Raw genomic sequence first — 20,901 nt, 5'->3', positions numbered from 1 at the left:
CTGTTTGTGGCATCACTATAGAAGATGGAGTAATATAAACACATATATATCCAACCATACATATTCCACATTGTGTGTTTAAATATATATACATATATGTCTACAGTCTATATGTACAGTATATATATTTATCTAGGAGCAGGTTTGGTAAATCCTATGCTTTAATGTAACTATAATACAGAGTCTAAAGTAAAATTGAAATTTCTGAGTTGGTAGACTGTAGAGGTCAGTGTAGGTATCCTTAGGTCGTTGGTTCAAATCTGGCTTCATTTTTATATTTTTTTAATGCTATTTTATTCCAGACCCATTCTTTTGTTAAAAAAAAAAAAAATACAATAACTTCACTTTCTGTGTATCATAAGCCGCCAATCCAAACAAAACCTTATCTCCCTTAAAGTGACAGTAACCCCAACTTCTATAGTGTTCCCCATTACCAAACACCACACAGGCCTAAGATAAATTCTTAATCAATCAATCAATCAGCTCATATCATCATAATTAAATAAATAGAATATACTCACACCAGCATCTATCAAATGGTGATATATGATGATGACATGTAGATTTTGTGTAAATTGTTTTTAAACAAAAAGGGAGAAAATGTTTCACATTTCGATTTGTTTTTCATTTAATTTATTTTTATTTTTGTGCTTACTTTAAATATATAACAGTGGTGAGATTTCCACTGCGTACATGCACGGTTCAAGTGTCTGTGTCTTGTGTTGCAGTGTGCCCACTGTCCCTGTGAAGAATCTCAATGGATCCAGTCCTGTCCACCCTGCGCTGGCTGGTATGACAAATACACACCTGGTCATCACACCACCTGTTTTCACAACTAAAAGCCACAGATTTGTTTTTGTCCTCACTGTGGTTTTTTTTGTGCACACAGGGATCACAGGAATCCTGATGAGTGCTGCTGCTCTGCCTGTGTGTCTGACTCGACCTCCCAAACTGGTTCTGCATCCTCCACCTGTCAGCAAGAGCGACATCAAACCAGTGCCAGGATTCGGCCACTGTTGCAGGAAGACAACGAAGAAGCAGGCTCGCAAAGGTAAGACCTAAACTTTTTAGGATGTCTGTCTCTCAGGTTAGACATACCACAAGAGGAAATGTGCAAAATATATATATATATATTCTGCCTCAGTCATTTAAAAAGTAAATTTTTCTAACTTGGGTCTTGTGTTGCCGAACAAAGCAGCAGTGGTCCAGTACCTCCTGTGGTAAAATCAGATAGCTGAGAGCTAAAATCAGTGATTTTCTCCATGGTTTTTTGACTCAGAAGTGTGTATGTGTACAATTATTCCTATCTGCTATTCATGCATTCATCACTCTTCTGTGCTTCCTCTCTTCTTTGGCTGCAGGGAGAACTCCAGAGGAGGTGGTGAAGAAGTACCTGCAGAAGGTCAAAAACCCACCAGAGGAGGTACGACATCTGCGTTGTGTTCTTCTCTTTTAATAAAAGCCACGAGTCTCATTTGGAGAAGCTTAAAAAGTGCATTTTTATTTTTCTACCATAACAGGACTGCACCATCTGTATGGAGCCCCTCGGGGGTCCTTCTGGATACAAGGGTCCTGGAGTCGGTCCCGTTTCTAAGGCAGAGTCAGTGGGACGCCTAGCACAGTGTGGACATCAGTACCATTTCCAGTGTTTAGTGGCCATGTACAACAACGGCAACAAGGACGGCAGGTTGGTTATAGAGACACATTCCCTGACAGCTTTTTACCCACAGTACTGTGCAAATGTTTTAGGCAGGGCTCACTAATAAAACTTTCACAAATCCACAGCAGAACCTGCTGAAATGTCATCGACCTTAGTTCTGGTCATCCATGTTTGTCTCTTGGCTGTCTGTTTGTTTACATTTGTTTCTGTGAAGTAATTCAGTCATAACAACTAAAATTGATATAAGTCCAGAATCAACTTTCCTGACTTTTTTTAACCCAAAATGTCTTTGTCTTCCAGTCTTCAGTGTCCTACATGTAAAACCATCTATGGCGTAAAGACAGGAAACCAACCAGCAGGAAAGATGGAGTATCACGTCATCCCTCATTCCCTACCCGGACACCCTGACAGCAAAACCATCCGCATCATCTACAACATACCACCAGGAATTCAGGTACTGGACCAAAGCCCCTTAAAAACTGGATGACAAGTGAAGGATGCTCTTTAGACTGACTCCGTCCCGTCCTCTAGTGTGGTTTTTTACAGTTGTTTGTCAGACTAAGGCTGAGCGTCTGTCACTAATCACTAATTCTCCTCTCACTCCTCCAGGGACCAGAACATTCAAACCCTGGAAAGCCTTTCACAGCCAGAGGCTTTCCCCGACACTGCTACCTCCCAGACAGTGAGAAAGGACGCAAGGTAACACAACCTGCTGATATCAGACAATTAGGACCAGAAAACACCTCTACATTCACACTGTAAATGTTACCGTCATTGGAGGAATGTGTGAGATGCAGTACCACATTAGATCAACAGGTGGCACTAGTATGTATTTTACATTAAAGATGCACTTTAGCTACGTTCGTTAGTGTGTCTTTATGACAGCGCTAGAGTCATCAGTGTGTTGTTATCACGACAGTCACTGACTGTAGCTACACTCGTCAGTGTTTCAGTAACAACAGGCACTGACGGTTGCCACGGTCCACACTCTTCTGACGGTTGCTACGGTCATCAGTGTGTGCTAAACACCAACCTTCTGTCCCGGTTCAGGTTCTCAGACTACTGCTGGTAGCTTGGGACCGCAGGTTGATCTTCTCAGTGGGGACATCGAGCACCACGGGGGAGTCCGACACTGTCATCTGGAACGAGGTACACTCGAAATACAGTCTGCCCACATACTCACACACACACTGAGTATTCGTCCTAGTCTTTTTGTCCCTTGTTATCGTCCACAGCGTGGACAGTGTGCAGGACACTTTTTGAAAACATTTGATCAGATCTTCTTCTTCATCTTAAAACATTCACTTTTATCCTCTATCACCAGGCAGATTTGAAGTGACTGTCCCCTTGTGATGGAATACATATGTATATGTATATATCTATATCTATATATAATATATATGTATGTATGTATGTGTGTGTGTGTGTATATATATGTGTGTATATATATATATATGTATATATATATACATATATATATATATACACACATATATATACACACACATATATACACACACACACACACACATACTTACATATCTATATTATATATATATATATAGATATATACATATACATATATATATATATACATATATATATAAATATATATGTATATATATATATATATACATATATATTTATATATATATGTATATATATATATATGTATATGTATATACATATATATATGTATATATATATGTATATATAGTATGTATATATATATGTATATATAGTATGTATATATATATGTATATATAGTATGTATATATATATGTATATATAGTATGTATATATATCCTCAAACTAAATGCAACAATTCCTTTTAAGGTTCACCACAAGACAGAGTTTGGCTCCAACCTGACGGGCCACGGCTTCCCTGACCCTGGGCACCTGGACAATGTTCTGGAAGAGCTGCGAGCTCAGGGCATCACAGAGGAGGACGCACTGGTGGAGAAGTGAAAGGACATTTAAGGAAGAGACATGGGTGACAGACAGAGATGGAGGAGGAAGGCCGGGAAAAAAAAAAACAACAGAACCGTGACGATCATTAGAGGGAAAAGAGGAGACTCTGTCAGCACTTAGAGAGGAGGTGCACAGAGAGGAGCGGCAGGGCCTAAAGAGGACTTTGGTTTGGTTTTGCAGAGGACCATAGAGGCGCTGTTGTTCCAGGTCTTGCTTTCTAATTGAAGAGGTTGGGGTTGAGGTTGATGGAGCAGCAGTCCAGAGAGAGAGAAGCAGGAAACAGTCACACCGTTTCACATTCCACCTTTCCGTGTCTGCAAACAGTCGCTGTGCATTTCTGCACCCACGTTCATGACCACAGGTTCATGCACACTAGAACCAGGCATTCCGTGCATGCATATGCAATTTCTCATTTCATTCCAGTGCCAATTTTCTTGCCAGGAATTTGCCCTTGTTCGTGCATCTCTGTATTCTCTGAGTAAGAGAATCTTCTGCTTCGTGGACAACATGCAGACGCTCGCATGCAGTGAGTGTTCGGTCCTTAGAGTCAGGGTTCAGGTCAACTCTGAGGAGGTGGATGATAGAGGGAGCAGAGGGGCAGAGGGGGGAGCACAGATATAAAACAGTTAGAAAAGGAAGTCAGATGGGAAAACAGTGACAGACACTGGTTTGAGCCTGGTACTGCATGTGTGAAGTTAGAATGAGCCAGAAACATGGAACGTACATAAGAGCTGGACACAACCACCTCCACTGAAGGCTGTGGTCTCATGGTGATGCAGCAGAGCAGAAGTGGCTCCGTTCTGGAGAGGTGCAGTGGTGGGATTATGTCCTGTAATCCTTAAACCCAGGCTGCATCACAAGAGTCAGGGACCGTCTAACAGTTATTCTTTCAGTCAGTCCAACAGCATTCAGGCCTAACCTTCTGTAGAAGAAGAACTGGGACTGCACTGACCAGAGGGTTGTCAGTAAAACGTTCTTTAAGGGTCATGACCCCAGGATGGACCATACTCCGTCACCACAGACCTGGGAACACATTGAGCTACAGACCAGGTTTGACTGACGCCTGTGGCATTCACTCTCACAGTGGAGCAGCTGTGTCCAGTTCCTCTGTACGGTCCACGGTTGGTACTAACACTGTGGACACAATTACTACAAGTTGACTTTACTTAGAAAAGAGATTCATAAACGATTAGAAGGTGGAACCTGAGAGCCAACGGGAGTTGAAGGACGAAGGAAGGAAGATGAAGGAGCGGTGGAGGAGGAGAGAAGGGGAACGAGGAAGAAAAGAGGTGGGAGGTGGAGAGTGAATGTAGACTAGTGTAGGAGTAGAGGACTAACTTGTGTTCGAGTACTTAAGCTGTCAGTGGAAAAACCAGACTGTGCTGTTGGCCATTATTCAAACTACCTGCCGAAGTTCGATGCTGTGGCTCCCTCTTGTGTCGTACCTTATGAACTACACCGTAAGAATTTATCCACTGATCTTAGCCCCTCATTGTAAACCTGAATTGACGTCATTCCTTCATTTACCTCTGGCCTATGACCCTATGAGTTCTACTATTATGTAGACTGTGTTTATTCACTACTCAAAGTGAAATGTCAAGAGACCAACATTCTGTTAGAATATTGAGCCGCTGGGGCAAAGTGAATGTTCCACACACAGGTACCAGTGTTTTCAGTCCGCACGTCAGTTGCAGTCCTTATATGTGGGGATTAGTTTTAGAAAAACCAGGAACCTTGTGGTTAGAGTTCCCAGCTCTGAACATATCCATGGTACTGGAGACCCTGGTACGAACCTGGTGCTTATAGATACTGGTACCTAAATACTCTGGTTTGTATGTTTCCATGTACTTAGATCACACGGTACTTGTAGCAAGTAATGATTCTGGTTCTGATGGTACTTCCAGATCCCGATAGTTAAAACTCGTGGATTTTAAAGCCGATGGACTAAAGTTGTTGGTTGGATTCGGTGAAAGAAGCTAAAACTCCTGGGACCTGAAGTCGCTGGTTGTGCCACTGGTACTTTATACTATAAACCAGAGTTGCTGTGAGTTCTGGGAAAATACATTAGCTGGTACCTGAAATTGTACACATGGCTCATGTTTCATTGAGTGTGTGTGTGTGTGCGCGTATGTGTGTGTATGTTTGTGCTTTCATTTTTTAATTTTTTTAATATAAGTCTTAGTGAATGCTTTAGCCTCGTCTTTACTTTGTTGTAGGTTTATCTTCAGTTACGTTGTAGTTCTTTGATTTTGTAACATTTGTTTACAAAGTCATGTATTCTGTTGAAATAACGCTCTGCTCTCTCTCCCCTGTGTACAGCAGTTCAGCTGATTTAAAACTAAACTCTTCTTTTCTTTGGAAAAGGAATTTTAACGTAGACTTTTTTATCTGAGTGTAAAATGTAATGAAGCAAAATGAAAAATCAAAGCTGTGTCCATGTTCTGATCTGTGAGGTTAAAGGTCAACAACCAAAGCTGCTGTCAGTGACAAACTATCTCATTTTCTTTTCTTTCTTTTTTTTATGACAGTATGAATTTTTTTAATTCAGACCCAGGTCACTCTTATCACTGCTCCTGAATTAGATCCAGGTCTGATGCGTTCAGAGAGACCTCAGTTTTTGGAGGTCCGTACTTAGAGGGACAAAGGCTGTGGTGCGGCCCGTGACGACCCCTTCTGCGTTAGTATGGAGGCTGTGGGTCACGTCAGGGTCGTAGACCGTTCACTCTGGAGTCTGATGGAGGTTTAACATTTAACTTTAACATGACAGTGTGAGGATGAATGTGATTGGATGCTGCAGCAGAACCTGGTATCTGTTAAAAAAGCACTGCTGAGTCCAGCTGACCTTCACCCTGGAAACATCAGAGCGCAGCCACTCATGTTCAGTCTGTGAGTGGGTCACTAACAGCAGCTTCAGTTTGGTTGTGTGTTTTTTTTTTCAATCATTCTTCTGACCACACCACCTGATCCTCACTCAGATTAAGTTCACATCTTTTGTTTGTTTTTATTTTTTAAATATTTAGAAAATACATAAATGAAAAAAAGTTTTAATAATGATTTTTATTTTTTATTGTATTTCATTGAATAAAAATTCTTTATTATTTTTATTCAAGGAAGATATTTTGATATGTGACCTGGGGCCAGTGATCATGAGGTTTGACCACTGTTCTCACTCCACTTCAGTTATCATCATCGTCGTTGTCATAGCTCTAGTCAAAGGGACAGTACAGGCTTTGTGTCCACTTTGAGACACAGATGTTTACTCTGGACTAAAATAACCATCAGTGAAGATGATTAAAATTAAAATGAGAAACTCATTGTTTTATTCCAAAGGGGAAAACACACTTCACTCCCACTGCTGCCTCGTGTGGCAACATTTGTTATCAAAAAATTAAAGACCTCAAACGAAAGTTGAAGTCGGAATGCCAATAAAAAGTCTTAATATTGCCTAAATTCCACTTTATTATACCCTTGACCCTGAACTGATTGTTGATTGTCTTTTTTATTATATGAAAATGTTTTTTTTCTTTGTGGACTCAGCACAGAGGAACTCTAATCACATAGACCTATACCTTTTTTTCACTCCAAAAGCCTGAACTGTCCTTTTAAAAGCTGTGATCTGTTCAAATCCAAAGCCAAATATCTCTCTCTCTCTCTTTTTTTTTACTGTTTCATTTTCTTGTACATGTCTGGGAGCAGCGGCTATTCTACATGTGGGACCTGGGACCTTCTGTTACAGTACGTTCTCTCATCTGAGAAACCTGTTAACTACAGTATGTTCTCCTCATCTGTATGGAACCTTCTGGTTCAGTATGTCCTACTCTCATCTCTGAGGAACCTTTTGGTACAGTGCGTTTAGAAGATCCCAGATGTTTGTGTGGGAGGAACAGAATCCAAACTTGTGATAAAAAGAAGGTCTGTAAATATGGAAACGGTGAATGCTGGAGTGTGGATAATGACAACAGCCCAACTCAATAAAGAATGAACGAAACTCACCTGACGTTTGTTTTCTTCTGTTGATTGACCTGTCAATCAAAGTGATGAAAGCATTTACTGCCCTTAAGTTCAATAGAACTCCATCAAGGCTCTCATTCTGATTAGCCAATGACAAAATATGTATTCCCGCAGCGGGAGAGATATATCCAAGACAACAGAACGTTCGTCACCTTGAGATGTCACAGCAGAACGACAATCATTACCCCTGACTCATCAAACCTCAGTCACTGCCTGTTCCAACTCTTGCCATCAAACAAAAGGTACAGAGTGATAAAAGCTACGGCCTAAAAAACTGTTTTTTCCCAGAGCCACCGTGGCTCTAAACTCACATTGACTTCAATAGGTGTAATATAGATGGATAACACTTCTGTACATAATATACTATACTGTTTATTATGTACTACAACTATATATTACTGTACTATACTGTTTTTTATTTTGTAACATACTTTTTTTTACTCTTGCAGACACACCTACTCTCTCTCCCTCCCCCTCTCTCTCTCTCTCGCTCTCTTTGTTTGTGTGAGCGACGGACAGACAAAAAGTTCACCTCAGTCTGCGGCAATGGAGATTTTGGTGACGATTCTTCTTCTCCTCATCCGTAAGTTCTGAACCAGATGCTTCTTGGACCATATTATTATTGTTGTTGTTGCTGTTGTTATTATTATTATTATCTTCAACTCTTTTCTACATAAATATTATCGGTCTATTTTATAAACACTGTTTCCTTTTTAACCAGTGTGTGTTCCCTGATGTGACCTGCTGTAAGTGGAAAGTCTACACAGACATAGGTCACTATAGGATGTGGTCTGACTATTAGACTCAGCTCTCAGTGTTTTTTAAACAGTTCTTCCTCTTGATGCACTAAACTACCAACTGTGTTACCACTAAACAGTTCATGGAGTGCAGTCTGCTCTGGGACCAGTTTATATGAAATAAAAGCACAGGCCTCTTTGGAAGATTCTTTGTGCATCGTTAAATTTATTTTGCATATTTCTGTTGTGTGGCTAATCAACTTTAACCCTCTGTAACATCCACACCTCATCTTCCTCAAAGCTGCCCTCACTTCCTCATTACTAACTGCCATTACTTTACACCTATCTACCTCTCCTCCATCTGTCCTTATTTCTCCCTCATTTTCCTCATTCATAAACTCCTCAAAATACTGATTCTGTCTTGTCAGCGAGGTTACTGCAATTAAAGAAAAGTAACGAAAAACTAAAACTGAAACAATTACTGTATTTCATCAACTGAAATAAATAAAAACAAAAATAACTGAAACAGTGTCTAAGAACCAACTACAACCGAAATATTAAATGAAATATATTATAATATTTGTTAATTTGATTAAAGAAAAGTAACGAAAAACTAAAATTGAAACAATTATTTCATCAACTGAAATAAATAAAAACAAAAATAACTGAAACAGTGTTTACAAAAGCAACTACAACCGAAATATTAAATTTACAAATATATTATAATATTTGTTAATTTATTTGTAATTTTTTTTATTCATATGAAAATGCATCGTAGCATCTCTCAGTATTTCCGTTTGCTGTAAAGTATAAAACTTAAACAGTAAAAATATAGAAAAAAAACTAAACTAAAAGACATTGCTGGTAGCTTTGTTTACCTAGAGTAGATCAAACACAGCATTGAGCTCTTCTCCCGTGTCTCTGTGTTTTACAGCTGTAAACTCTGCTGCTGTGAAGAAAAACCTGACATCCACTGAAGGAGGAAACGTCACGTTCCCTGACCCTCTTCAGCAGACTGGATTTCTTTTATTTGGAACACAAGTCATTGCCATGGTGGTTAACGGAGGTCTGAACATACCACAGAATGTTTTCAGAGACAGAATCCTGTGGAACAGCAGCACAGGAGCCCTCACACTCACAGGACTACAGAGAACAGACTCTGGAGATTATTCTATTCAATCTGTAGTTGATGACGTTTCCTCCAGGTTTCTGTATGAACTCAAAGTTTATGGTGAGTGATCATTTCTCTGCTCTCTAATCAACTGTTATACACATATAAGTTGTTGACGTGGAGTCTGAGTGGAGAACAACAAGAAAGTCATTTTCTCTGAGATGTTCTGGTGTGAAAAAGAGAAAATTCATTTCCTTTCACACTCGTCCAGGACGACAGCTGTAGTTGACACAGTGTGTGAGTCCAACACTGCACACAGTAAGTGGTGATTGGTGATCATCACCTCCATCAGTGAGTTCAACTGTCTTATTTAGTCATGTTAGTGATTAAACACGTCTAAACAAGCAGCTACCTAAACCAGGGGTCACCGACCTTTTCGGCTCCACAGACCACTTCAATGTCAGACTGTATTTTCAGAGAATGCTCGTCAAGAGCAGAAGAAAATAAAATTATAGGATCCATGGCTCTGGTTCTGGTCTAGGACCCAGTGGTCGATAACCTCTGGATTAAACAGCTCAAATTTACAATAGCTTCTGTTTTACTGCTGGTTGAAAATCTCAGTTTCCTCCCTGGACCTGCTGTCAATAAAGACCAGATTCTAAAAACATGAATATTTCATATATAAATACACACTCATGTTGTTCCTGTCCCACCATCCTCAGAGACAGTTCCAGTTCCTTCAGTGGACAGAGTGAGTAACGACAGCTGTGTCCTCCTCTGCTCTGTGGGAGCAGCTGAAGAGACCACACTGTCCTGGTACAAAGATGTGGAGCTGGTGAAGAGCAGCAGCTCTGCTGCCTCTCTGGATCTCAGCCTTCAGCGTGATGACTTCAGTGCTGAGTATAAATGTGTGGCTGCCAACCCGGTTGAGAAGAAACCTGTGTCAGTCCACGTTCACACACTGTGTCCAGAAGTCAGTGAAGACAACACAGGACGATGTAAGAATAAAGACACACACCTGAGAAAAATAAGGCTGTGGTGGTTGATGAAGGGTTGATGTTGTCTGATCTGTTTGTCTCCACAGACGTTGTCCGTATTGTCCTCATTGTCTTTAATGTGATTTCTCTTCTACTGCTCGTTGTCTGTATCCTTTTTTAAAGAGGGGGAAGAAAAGGAAACAATCACAACGTGAGTGTTCTTTATCCCTCCATTTATTTTGTCATAAGGCGAATAATTGACAGATTCATTCACATGATGATGAAAATATATGTTTATAGTAGTTTATAGTATTGTGGAGTTTAACGTTAAAGTACTTTTTAGCATAAAAAAGAATGTGTTATTTATACGAGTGGGTTTTTTGTTTGTTTGTTTTTGTTTCAAAAGATAAGTTGTAAAAAAAAAAGAGCATCAGTGCTGCTGCAATTCTTTTTTATGGCCAGCTTGAGGAGCTCTGACACCAGGTTGTGTGACTTCAGTGTCCGTGGCCCCATTAGTAAACATCCAGGAACCAAGAGGTGGAAACTAGCCTCCCTGTTTCCATCAGCATATAAGCAGTCGTTACTGCAGAAACTACTTTGTGTGATTCGATGAAGGTCTCTGTGTTCATTTTGCTTGACCAGTTTCTTTTTTCTGTTAAGACTTAGTCATTTTTGATAAGATTTTTTTACAACTATAAGCAGTAGAATATGCGTCTACACAACCAGTGTTTTTTGTTTTGTTTTTTTAAATGAAAATAGAAAAGGATTGTCAACATCAATTTATCAATGTGCACGTACATGAAACAAAACAGTGTGTTTAGACCAATACTGTCTTACTTATCCTTGGAATCACCAAAACGCCTCAGTCGACGTTTTTGTCATTATGCTGTAATTCAATCTAAATAAGAACCGGTTCATCCTGCTCTAAAATTCCCCGTGAACATCAGGCACCTGCTCTGTTGACTAGTAGTGCAAACATGTATTGCCCTGCCAGACAAGGATTGTGTTTATATATATATATATATATATATATATATATGTATATATATATGTGTGTGTGTGTGTGTGTTATATATATACGGTAACTCCAAATCACTTTGATATGTCTGTTTTGCTCCACTAGTTCCCCACAGTTTACCTACTCAGAATACAGTTCAGTGAGAAACAGTGAGGTGATTTCCTGTAATTTAACAATCAATGTTTTGTTTTTTTGCAGACAGTCAAATTTTGAGGAGAAGGACCAGGATGTTACAACAATTCCTGTTGAGCTCAGTGGAAAAACCAGAAAGTCGAAAATGATAATGAAACAAAAATGATTTTCAAAAACTCAAACTCAAGAAGAAATTGTATAATGGGAACACAACAATTACATTGAATGACATGGAAGCGGATGAATGAGAAATAGATTTGATTTTGTTAGATATAAATATTATTTTGAAATAATCAAGCTATTGAATTGATGAGCAGGATCATATAAATATGTATTTATTTGAAAATGTGAAGATACAATGATCAGCCATTATTAACATATTAATATATGTATATTTTTCTACTATTACCGTTGTCTGTATTTTCTCTCAGCTGCATATTTGATGACATTCATTTTATGTTTAAACAATGTGAATGTTGATTAAAATGTTTTTAATCAACCAAACATTTCACAGCCTCGCTGCAGTTCCTCTGTTGAGCCTCTATGGCAGTGTTTCTCTGCCTTTCTTGAGCCATGGCACATTTGAACTTTTATTCCGTTTTTAAATTAAATATAATAATCTTCTAGTTTTCAACTGACACACATTTTACTTACTTACAGTGTGAAACCCATATTTAATTGAGTACGACACGACAGGAATTGAAGAAAGTCCCACACAATGTGTGTGATCTTCATCAACAGAGCTGAGTCTGTTTGTTTTTGTTTTGTCAAGTTCCTATTTCCCATTGCCTTCCACCAGTAGGTAATGGAAAATAGGAGCAGGACTGAATTAGTTTTTATTATTTGAAGTTAATGAATAGTAGTTATCAGGTCAATTAAGTCAGATTGGATAATTATCCAGTCCTCACCTGAATATTTCTTACAGTACACGCAGTTGGGAGTCCACGATCTAGGAGATACAGACCCCATGTTGAAGATCTCTGCGAGGGTGAACAATTGTCATGACTTACTGTAAGTATAGTAAATGTTAATTTGTCACATTGACATTTCATATAACCAGAAACACAGTGTGAGACAATGAGAGAGTCTCTCTCTGTGGTTAGTTTCCAGTCATGAATGTCTTTGTTTTTTTTTCTGTGGTGTCATGACCCACCGACCGTTATGAAGCTGAGACTGAAGAAGCTAGACATCCTCACATGTGGCTTTCTGCTCTGACATATTTTCACTGCTGTGAGACGCCTCAGTTACCCTTTGATATCTTTCTGCATCTGAATTGAATTCACTTCACCTGTGCTGAGTATTAAGGTGGGCTCAATGACCTGCTCCTCCACACCACAGAAACAAAGGAGCTGGTCATTGACTTGACATCCGGCCACTCATCATCAGTGGGGCCTGAGTGGAGAAGGTCCCAGTCTTTAAATCCTGGACTGTGAACTGGAGGAGGACCTCAGAAAAAATGGTTTTCCCCAAACTCTGCTGCAGCTCTTCCATGGAGAAGAAGGCGCTCTCTCATAACTTTCTTAATTTGATCACTTTAGGGTTATCAGTTATCATAAAACATCGACTGCTCCCTCCCCACCGAAGAACAATTCGTCATCTCCAGATGTCACAGCAGAACGACAATCATTACCCCTGACTCATCAAACCTCAGTCACTGCCTGTTCCAACTCTTGCCATCAGACAAAAGGTACAGAGTGATGAAAGCTACGATAACACCTCTGTACATAAGATACTATACTGTTTTTTATTTTGTAACTTGCTTTTTTTTACTCTTGCTCTTTGTTTATCTTTTTTACACTGAGTTGACTTGATATCTTGCAGACACACCTCTCTCTCTCTCTCTCTCTCTATCGCTCGCTCGCTCTCTTTGTTTGTGTGAGCGACGGACAGACAAAAAGTTCACCTCAGTCTGCGGCAATGGAGATTTTGGTGACGATTCTTCTTCTCCTCATCCGTAAGTTCTGAACCAGATGCTTCTTGGACCATGTTATTATTATTATTATTGTAATTATTGTTAATAATATTTATGTTCTTGTTATTATTATTATCTTTAACCTATACCCTGTTCTACATAAATATTAGTTTTTGGTCTGACTATTAGCCTCAGCTCTCAGTGTTTTTTAAACAGTTCTTCCTCTTGATGCACTAAACTACCAACTGTGTTACCACTAAACAGTTCATGGAGTGCAGTCTGCTCTGGGACCAGTTTATATGAAATAAAAGCACAGGCCTCTTTGGAAGATTCTTTGTGCATCGTTAAATTTATTTTGCATATTTCTGTTGTGTGGCTAATCAACTTTAACCCTCTGTAGCATCCACACCTCATCTTCCTCAAAGCTGCCCTCACTTCCTCATTACTAACTGCCATTACTTTACACCTATCTACCTCTCCTCCATCTGTCCTTATTTCTCCCTCATTTTCCTCATTCATAAACTCCTCAAAATACTGATTCTGTCTTGTCAGCGAGGTTACTGCAATTAAAGAAAAGTAACGAAAAACTAAAACTGAAACAATTACTGTATTTCATCAACTGAAATAAATAAAAACAAAAATAACTGAAACAGTGTCTAAGAACCAACTACAACCGAAATATTAAATGAAATATATTATAATATTTGTTAATTTGTTTGTAATTGTTTTGATTATAAAATAAATTGATTATAAAATAATTATACTCACGAACGTGTTAGCTTTAAAAATGGCTTTGTTTACCTGGACAAAATCGTGCGCAGCATTCTATTGACTAGTTAGTTCACTTCTTAGTTCAGCATTCACTTCTGTTCCTCACGCTGATTGGCTCATGAATCGTAGTTTAAAATTAAACAGTAAAAATATAGTAAAAAACAACAACAACCCCCTCCCCCCAAACTAAACTAAAAGACATTGCTGGTAGCTTTGTTTACCTAGAGTAGATCAAACACAGCATTGAGCTCTTCTCCCGTGTCTCTGTGTTTTACAGCTGTAAACTCTGCTGCTGTGAAGAAAAACCTGACATCCACTGAAGGAGGAAACGTCACGTTCCCTGACCCTCTTCAGCAGACTGGATTTCTTTTATTTGGAACACAAGTCATTGCCATGGTGGTTAACGGAGGTCTGAACATACCACAGAATGTTTTCAGAGACAGAATCCTGAGGAACAGCAGCACAGGAGCCCTCACACTCACAGGACTACAGAGAACAGACTCTGGAGATTATTCTATTCAATCTGTAGTTGATGACGTTTCCTCCAGGTTTCTGTATGAACTCAAAGTTTATGGTGAGTGATCATTTCTCTGCTCTCTAATCAACTGTTATACACATATAAGTTGTTGACGTGGAGTCTGAGTGGAGAACAACAAGAAAGTCATTTTCTCTGAGATGTTCTGGTGTGAAAAAGAGAAAATTCATTTCCTTTCACACTCGTCCAGGACGACAGCTGTAGTTGACACAGTGTGTGAGTCCAACACTGCACACAGTAAGTGGTGATTGGTGATCATCACCTCCATCAGTGAGTTCAACTGTCTTATTTAGTCATGTTAGTGATTAAACACGTCTAAACAAGCAGCTACCTAAACCAGGGGTCACCGACCTTTTCGGCTCCACAGACCACTTCAATGTCAGACTGTATTTTCAGAGAGTAGTTGTCAGGATGAAAGAACAGAAGAAATTAAAATTATAGGATCCATGGCTCTGGTTCTGGTCTAGGACCCAGTGGTCGATAACCTCTCGATTAGGGCTGCTTGATTATGGCAAAATTAATAATTACAATTATTTAAATTCATATTTAAATCACAACAGTCAAATAATTATTCATTGATTTACTTTTGCTTTTATTGAACTTTGAATGGATAAAAAAATAAATTAAACCATGACAAAATATAAGTGTACTGTACAGGCAAACACTAGTAACTATGTGGTAGAGTACTTAAAACCATTAAAAAAAAAAAGCATAATAGAGAAGAAAATAACACATAAAACACCATCCAACCGGCGGTGCTGCGCAGGAAACTGGTGGATGCAGGAGCAGGGGAGCAGCTCGCCGCGTGGACCACCGACTACCTCACAAACAGACCACAGTTTGTGAGGCTTCGGAACTGTACATCACAGGTGTCCATCTGCAGCACTGGGGTTCCCCAGGGAACAGTGCTCTCACCGTTCCTGTTCTCCCTCTACACCTCGGACTTTACCCACAACTCCAGCAGCTGTCACCTCCAGAAATTCTCCGACGACTCAGTCATTGTTGGCTGCGTGTCTGACGGGAATGAACTGGAGTACAGGTCGGTCATCAGGGACTTCGTGGACTGGTGTGAGGGCAACTCCTTGTGCCTAAACACCAGTAAGACGCGGGAAATGGTGATCGACTTCAGGAAAAAGTCTCCACAACCGTCACCGGTGTGCATCCAGGGCTTGGACATTGAGCTGGTGGACAGCTTTAAGTACCTGGGTGTGCACCTCAACAATAAACTGGACTGGTCCACACACACCAACGCCCTCTACAGGAAGGGCCAAAGTCGCCTCCACCTCCTGAGGAGACTGGGGTCCTTCGGAGTGTCCAGACCCCTCCTCCGGACTTTTTATGACTCTGTGGTGGCCTCTGCCATCCTCTTTGCCGTCGTCTGCTGGGGAACAGGCAGCACTGACCGGGACAGAAAAAAACTGAATAAGCTGGTCAAGAGGGCTAGCTCTGTCCTGGGCTGCCCGTTGGACTCGGTGGAGGAGGTCGCAAGGAGCAGGACACTCACAAAACTGTCCTCCATCACAAACAACCCCACCCAACCGCTGCACCAGACTGTGGAGGACCTGCGTAGCTCCTTCAGCGGCAGGCTCCGGCATCCACAATGCAGGAAGGAGCGCTACCGCAGGTCCTTCCTCCCATCAGCCATAAGACTGTTTAACTCTTTACACTGATTACCTGCACCCTTCACTGCCACTTTATTGTTCAATATGTATATTTTCTTGTTCATTATGTATATTTTTCTAAAGTTTTACTTTAATTTTAGAGTGCTTTTTTGCTTTTTAGTTCTTTTTACTCTATTTATTGTGTTAACTCCTTTTCTCTCTTTTTCTGCACTGCCACTGGCTACTGTACTAGTATGTTTCCCCCAAGGGGGATGAATAAAGCCTTACTCTACTCTACTCTACTCTACTCTAAAAGTCGCTCTGGAGTATAAGTGGCACCAGGCATCTAGAGTGCCCTCTAGCGGCTGTCGGTGTGAATCTAACAAACGTGTTTTACATATATAAGTCAAAATATAGTCCCACCTGAGTATAAATCACAAACCCAGCCCAGGGATGAAAAAAGTGCTTATTAACATATAGTCTGGAAAATACCAGTAGTTTTGGGAAGAGGTAATTTTACTTTGACATTTTGACTGAAGTATTTTACTTTGCTAAATTGGAAAAAGAACCAGTTACTGAGCAAAAATTTAAATCAACCAGATAACATTGCCTGAGAGACAGACTCTAGGCTGTCGTTGGATGATGGCTGGTGCCGAACGGAAAATGGGACAATAAACATTTTATTTTGATTATCTTGTTTTCATAATTGAGGGAAGCCAAAATCATAATCCAAATCAAATTTCGATGAATCACCCAGCCCTACTCTGGATTAAACAACTCAAATTTACAATAGCTTCTGTTTTGCTGCTGGTTGAAAATCTCAGTTTCCTCCCTGGACCTGCTGTCAATAAAGACCAGATTCTAAAAACATGAATATTTCATATATAAATACACACTCATGTTGTTCCTGTCCCACCATCCTCAGAGACAGTTCCAGTTCCTTCAGTGGACAGAGTGAGTAACGACAGCTGTGTCCTCCTCTGCTCTGTGGGAGCAGCTGAAGAGACCACACTGTCCTGGTACAAAGATGTGGAGCTGGTGAAGAGCAGCAGCTCTGCTGCCTCTCTGGATCTCAGCCTTCAGCGTGATGACTTCAGTGCTGAGTATAAATGTGTGGCTGCCAAACCCGTTGAGAAGAAACCTGTGTCAGTCCACGTTCACACACTGTGTCCAGAAGTCAGTGAACACAACACAGGACGATGTAAGAATAAAGACACACACCTGAGAAAAATAAGGCTGTGGTGGTTGATGAAGGGTTGATGTTGTCTGATCTATTTGTCTCCACAGACGTTGTCCTCATTGTCTTCATTGTGATTTCTCTTCTACTACTCGCTCTCTTTATCCTGCTTTACAGAAAAAGAAAAAAAAGGAAACAATCAAAAGGTCAGTGTTTTTGCTCCTTTTAGTCAATTTTAAAGGTTCTGTGAGTTTTTCTTTAGGAAAATTGTCTTTTGGGTGTGTTTGAGTTTTCTGGGGGGTTTTCTTTAACATTTTATGACAAAATGACAAGGCGACTAATTGACACATTCAGTCACTTCGTGATGAAAATATTTGTTTTCAGAATTGGTGCTAGACAACTTCACAGAAGTGCCATTATTTTGGGGAAGTAGTTTAAAAGTCAGCATCATGTTTGTTTGAGTTGAAAACAAATAGGTGGGTTTGATAGATCTGATTGGACAGTGGTGCTGTTTGCCAGCAACCACATGTATGATCTACGTGTCATAAGTTCCTGTTACTGAAACGGACACAGTGGTTAGTACAAACAGGCTGTAAGGAAGTGTGGGGGCTGGAGCCGGTGATGCAAAAAGAAACAACAGGTGTGCTGATAGTCTGGCGGTGTCAGTTTGTGTTTAGGCCTGTGTAGAGCTAGAGGAAGAGCAGGTGTTTCGATTTGTTGAAGCTCAGTTGTACGCTCTGTTGCTTTGCAGGTTCAGTGAAAGAAGAAGAAGTTGAATATTCTGACTTCATAATAAGACAGCGATTAAATCCAGTAAGTACACACTCAAACAAGTACTGCATTCTCCTTTTATCTCACCTTCTATACAAATCTGCCTTGAAAGACGGGTCAGAATTCAACTCATCAGCTGTTTTTCTAACTTTCCCATGGAAACTCCCGAGGGATTAATAAAGTGCTATGTATCTATCTTTCTTTGTTTAGCCAAATGTGTCATGTTTTATCAGCAGGTTTCACAGAGGTGCCATCTGTCATGCAGACATCAGCCCTTATGTACACAGTAGATACGCATGTATGTTTGCCTAGGGTGGAGAATAAAACCATGTAGCACCCCACTGGAAAAAGCTAGCTTAGCTTAGTGAATTATTATTTGTCATTGTGACACAGCACACCACTGCACACATCAAATGTGACCTCTGCTTTTAACCCATCACCAAAGTGAACAGTGGGCAGCAGGGTGGAGCAGTGTTGTGACGGTGCCATGCTCAGAGCACCTCAGTGGTAACTTGGCACTAAGCCACCCCTACCCATTGAGAACACAGAAAAGAGACACTTATTAACCTGCAGCACCCAAATGCAGTCATGAAAGTGGACCTTCATCGAAAAACACGATTTACCAAAATACACTTTCTAACATTTTTCCTTCAAAAAGCGCTTCCGTTTCAAAAGTCAACTACGTCTACATTTGTTTGTCTTTGTTCTAGCTCTTCTACAAACATTACCTTCACTTTAATCTTACTGTTTTTTTAACAGGAAGGGAGTCCTCCAGACGCAGTAGCTAGTGACAGACCTCCTCTGATCAACACACTCTATGCTAAATTGGAGCTCCATCAGATGAAGCCAGATCACACGACCGTTGGTGAAAATGTCTGAAACAAACACAGTTATCACATGTGTAAATGTTACTGAGATCCACTCCTGCTTTCATTGGCGTCTTACCTGAATGAATCCACATCATAATAAGGTCATTACGACTATAACATTATTAATTATATTGCATTTTAAAAGAGCAGCAATGTTTTTAAAAAAAGCAGTATTCTTGAAAAGATAAATTGCATTCTTCTCACAAAGTAGAGTTTAATTACTCAGTTGTACAGATTTTCCGTGCATTCCATTTCTAACATGTCCTTTTCCATCTCCATCTATGCTAATGCTGATAGTCCAGTCCTTGTTGTATTTATGGCATAAGTTTAAAATCGCTTCAGGCTTAGCTCGTTAGAAGCAGTGGGAAACAGTCGCTAGATGTTATTTGTCAGATTCGATACATTAACCATCCAAAACGCCAACGTAACGGTACACCTGCTGGAAGGCCTTGGTGTTGTCAACTCAAAATTTGAAGAGTATCAGTCTCAAAAGCAGTTTTAAAAGTAGGCAACTGGACTCACCTCAAGTAAAACGAATGCTTTTGAGATTATTATGATGACCGGGATGACAGAGAATATCCACAAGTCTGAAGAGTATTGTTAGAGGCAGAGAGCCGTTAATGTCAGCCATTCCAGATTCACTTCTCTGTTCTCCTGCGAATGAAAATATCCCTGCCGGCCTAAACAAGCGTTGACGAGTTATTCAGAACAAACAGATTTTCTTAATTTAAATACATTGAACATTATTTTGCAAAACGAGAAAAGTCAAACACTTACAAATAAGTTTAACTGGTAGCGAGCCTCCCCTGCTGGATTCTATCTACTACTACGCAAATGCAGTTACAAACTATACTGTTACCCTTTCATTAAATGCCTTTCTTTTCGTTCTTTTTTTTAATAAAATGAAATTTCTACATTTGTCCCTCAATATTTTAATTCAAAACAAGACTTTTACACAGTGGACTGAGAAACGTCACTTTGGTAATGCGTTAAAAACGGGTATGAATAAAACGAATGCAGTGTTTGTTAGTAGAAAGGGATAATGTAAGCCGTGTGTCCCCTTGGGGGCGCCAAATCATCAGTTATAGTACAACAAAGCTGACTAACGATTCGGTCCTTCAGTCACCCAGAGTCTAAATGTCAGAACTCATTGGTTGTTGTTGTTATTATTATTATTATTATTATTATTATTGTGAACAACAGTTATGCCTCAAGTGAAGCGTACAAATTAAATTGTGACCGGGGAAAGGAAAAGAACCGAGTTTTTCACCACTTCCCATCATCCCGCGCTCTCCTGCGTTCTCCTCACGTCGCTTGATGACGTCATACATTGAAGAGGAGACGTCTGTGCTGCTGCGTCACTTCGCGCGCCGCCACTCTCCTCATGCACTTCTTTCCCCCAAAACCTATAGATAGATGTTTCGATTTCAGGTGAGTCTCAAGCCAAAGGAACACTGGCGTTCTCTTCCATGTTTCAGCGTGATAGTGAATAGAGAGCAGCAGATAAATAAACGCTACGCCTGTTTTCTTGCGCACTGAACGTTAGCCATTGTTGATGCGCCTGCCGCCTCCAGTGCGCTATTTTGCAGTGGCTGGGGCCTGTGGAGCAGCCCGATTTTCTTCTGACATGGGCTCCGGGGGGAGGGTT

At 40.2% G+C, this 20,901-nt stretch overlaps 4 protein-coding genes across 11 annotated transcripts in view; all 4 read left to right on the top strand.

Annotated features, from left to right (window-relative positions):
* LOC103383968 (E3 ubiquitin-protein ligase DTX4) overlaps positions 1-7,622 on the top strand; it is an 82,063-nt gene extending 74,441 nt beyond the window's left edge. For all 6 annotated transcript variants that reach the window (XM_025058811.1, XM_025058812.1, XM_025058813.1 and 3 more), the window contains 8 exons: positions 729-790; positions 890-1,051; positions 1,362-1,423; positions 1,521-1,687; positions 1,961-2,114; positions 2,270-2,359; positions 2,711-2,809; positions 3,497-7,622. In XM_025058811.1, the coding sequence (XP_024914579.1) occupies positions 729-790; positions 890-1,051; positions 1,362-1,423; positions 1,521-1,687; positions 1,961-2,114; positions 2,270-2,359; positions 2,711-2,809; positions 3,497-3,628 (928 nt within the window). In that variant the 3' untranslated portion in view covers positions 3,629-7,622. The remainder of the gene's footprint in view (positions 1-728; positions 791-889; positions 1,052-1,361; positions 1,424-1,520; positions 1,688-1,960; positions 2,115-2,269; positions 2,360-2,710; positions 2,810-3,496) is intronic.
* Positions 7,623-7,704: 82 nt separating this feature from the next.
* LOC103383964 (CD48 antigen) lies at positions 7,705-12,131 on the top strand. 3 transcript variants are annotated; one of them, XM_025058820.1, is made up of 6 exons: positions 7,705-7,884; positions 8,092-8,225; positions 9,314-9,610; positions 10,213-10,488; positions 10,651-10,678; positions 11,684-12,131. In XM_025058820.1, coding segments are annotated over exons 1-5 (861 nt in total). In that variant the 5' UTR covers positions 7,705-7,732; the 3' UTR covers positions 10,653-10,678; positions 11,684-12,131. The 3 variants fall into 3 exon arrangements, with proteins under 3 accessions (XP_024914588.1, XP_024914587.1, XP_008315534.2); XM_025058819.1 differs by having other exon boundaries at positions 10,575-10,678; positions 11,688-12,131; XM_008317312.2 differs by having other exon boundaries at positions 10,575-10,678; positions 11,684-12,130.
* Positions 12,132-12,651: 520 nt separating this feature from the next.
* On the top strand, positions 12,652-20,401 carry LOC103383963 (CD48 antigen-like). The gene is made up of 6 exons (XM_008317311.3): positions 12,652-13,571; positions 14,578-14,874; positions 17,362-17,637; positions 17,724-17,819; positions 18,365-18,426; positions 19,144-20,401. Exons 1-6 carry the CDS (start codon positions 13,535-13,537, stop codon positions 19,261-19,263), a joined length of 888 nt encoding a protein of 295 aa, XP_008315533.2. The 5' UTR covers positions 12,652-13,534; the 3' UTR covers positions 19,264-20,401.
* Positions 20,402-20,539: 138 nt separating this feature from the next.
* patl1 (PAT1 homolog 1, processing body mRNA decay factor) overlaps positions 20,540-20,901 on the top strand; it is a 10,258-nt gene continuing 9,896 nt past the window's right edge. The window contains exon 1 of the mRNA XM_008317309.3: positions 20,540-20,684. Within this exon, the coding sequence (XP_008315531.1) occupies positions 20,670-20,684 (15 nt within the window). The 5' untranslated portion in view covers positions 20,540-20,669. The remainder of the gene's footprint in view (positions 20,685-20,901) is intronic.

This window comes from Cynoglossus semilaevis, chromosome 9 (genome assembly GCF_000523025.1).
Source record: "Cynoglossus semilaevis isolate Cse_v1.0 chromosome 9, Cse_v1.0, whole genome shotgun sequence".
Taxonomy (NCBI): domain Eukaryota; kingdom Metazoa; phylum Chordata; class Actinopteri; order Pleuronectiformes; family Cynoglossidae; genus Cynoglossus; species Cynoglossus semilaevis.
The sequence above is the reverse complement of the archived record's forward strand: the minus strand, read 5'-3'. Positions and strand labels throughout refer to the sequence as shown.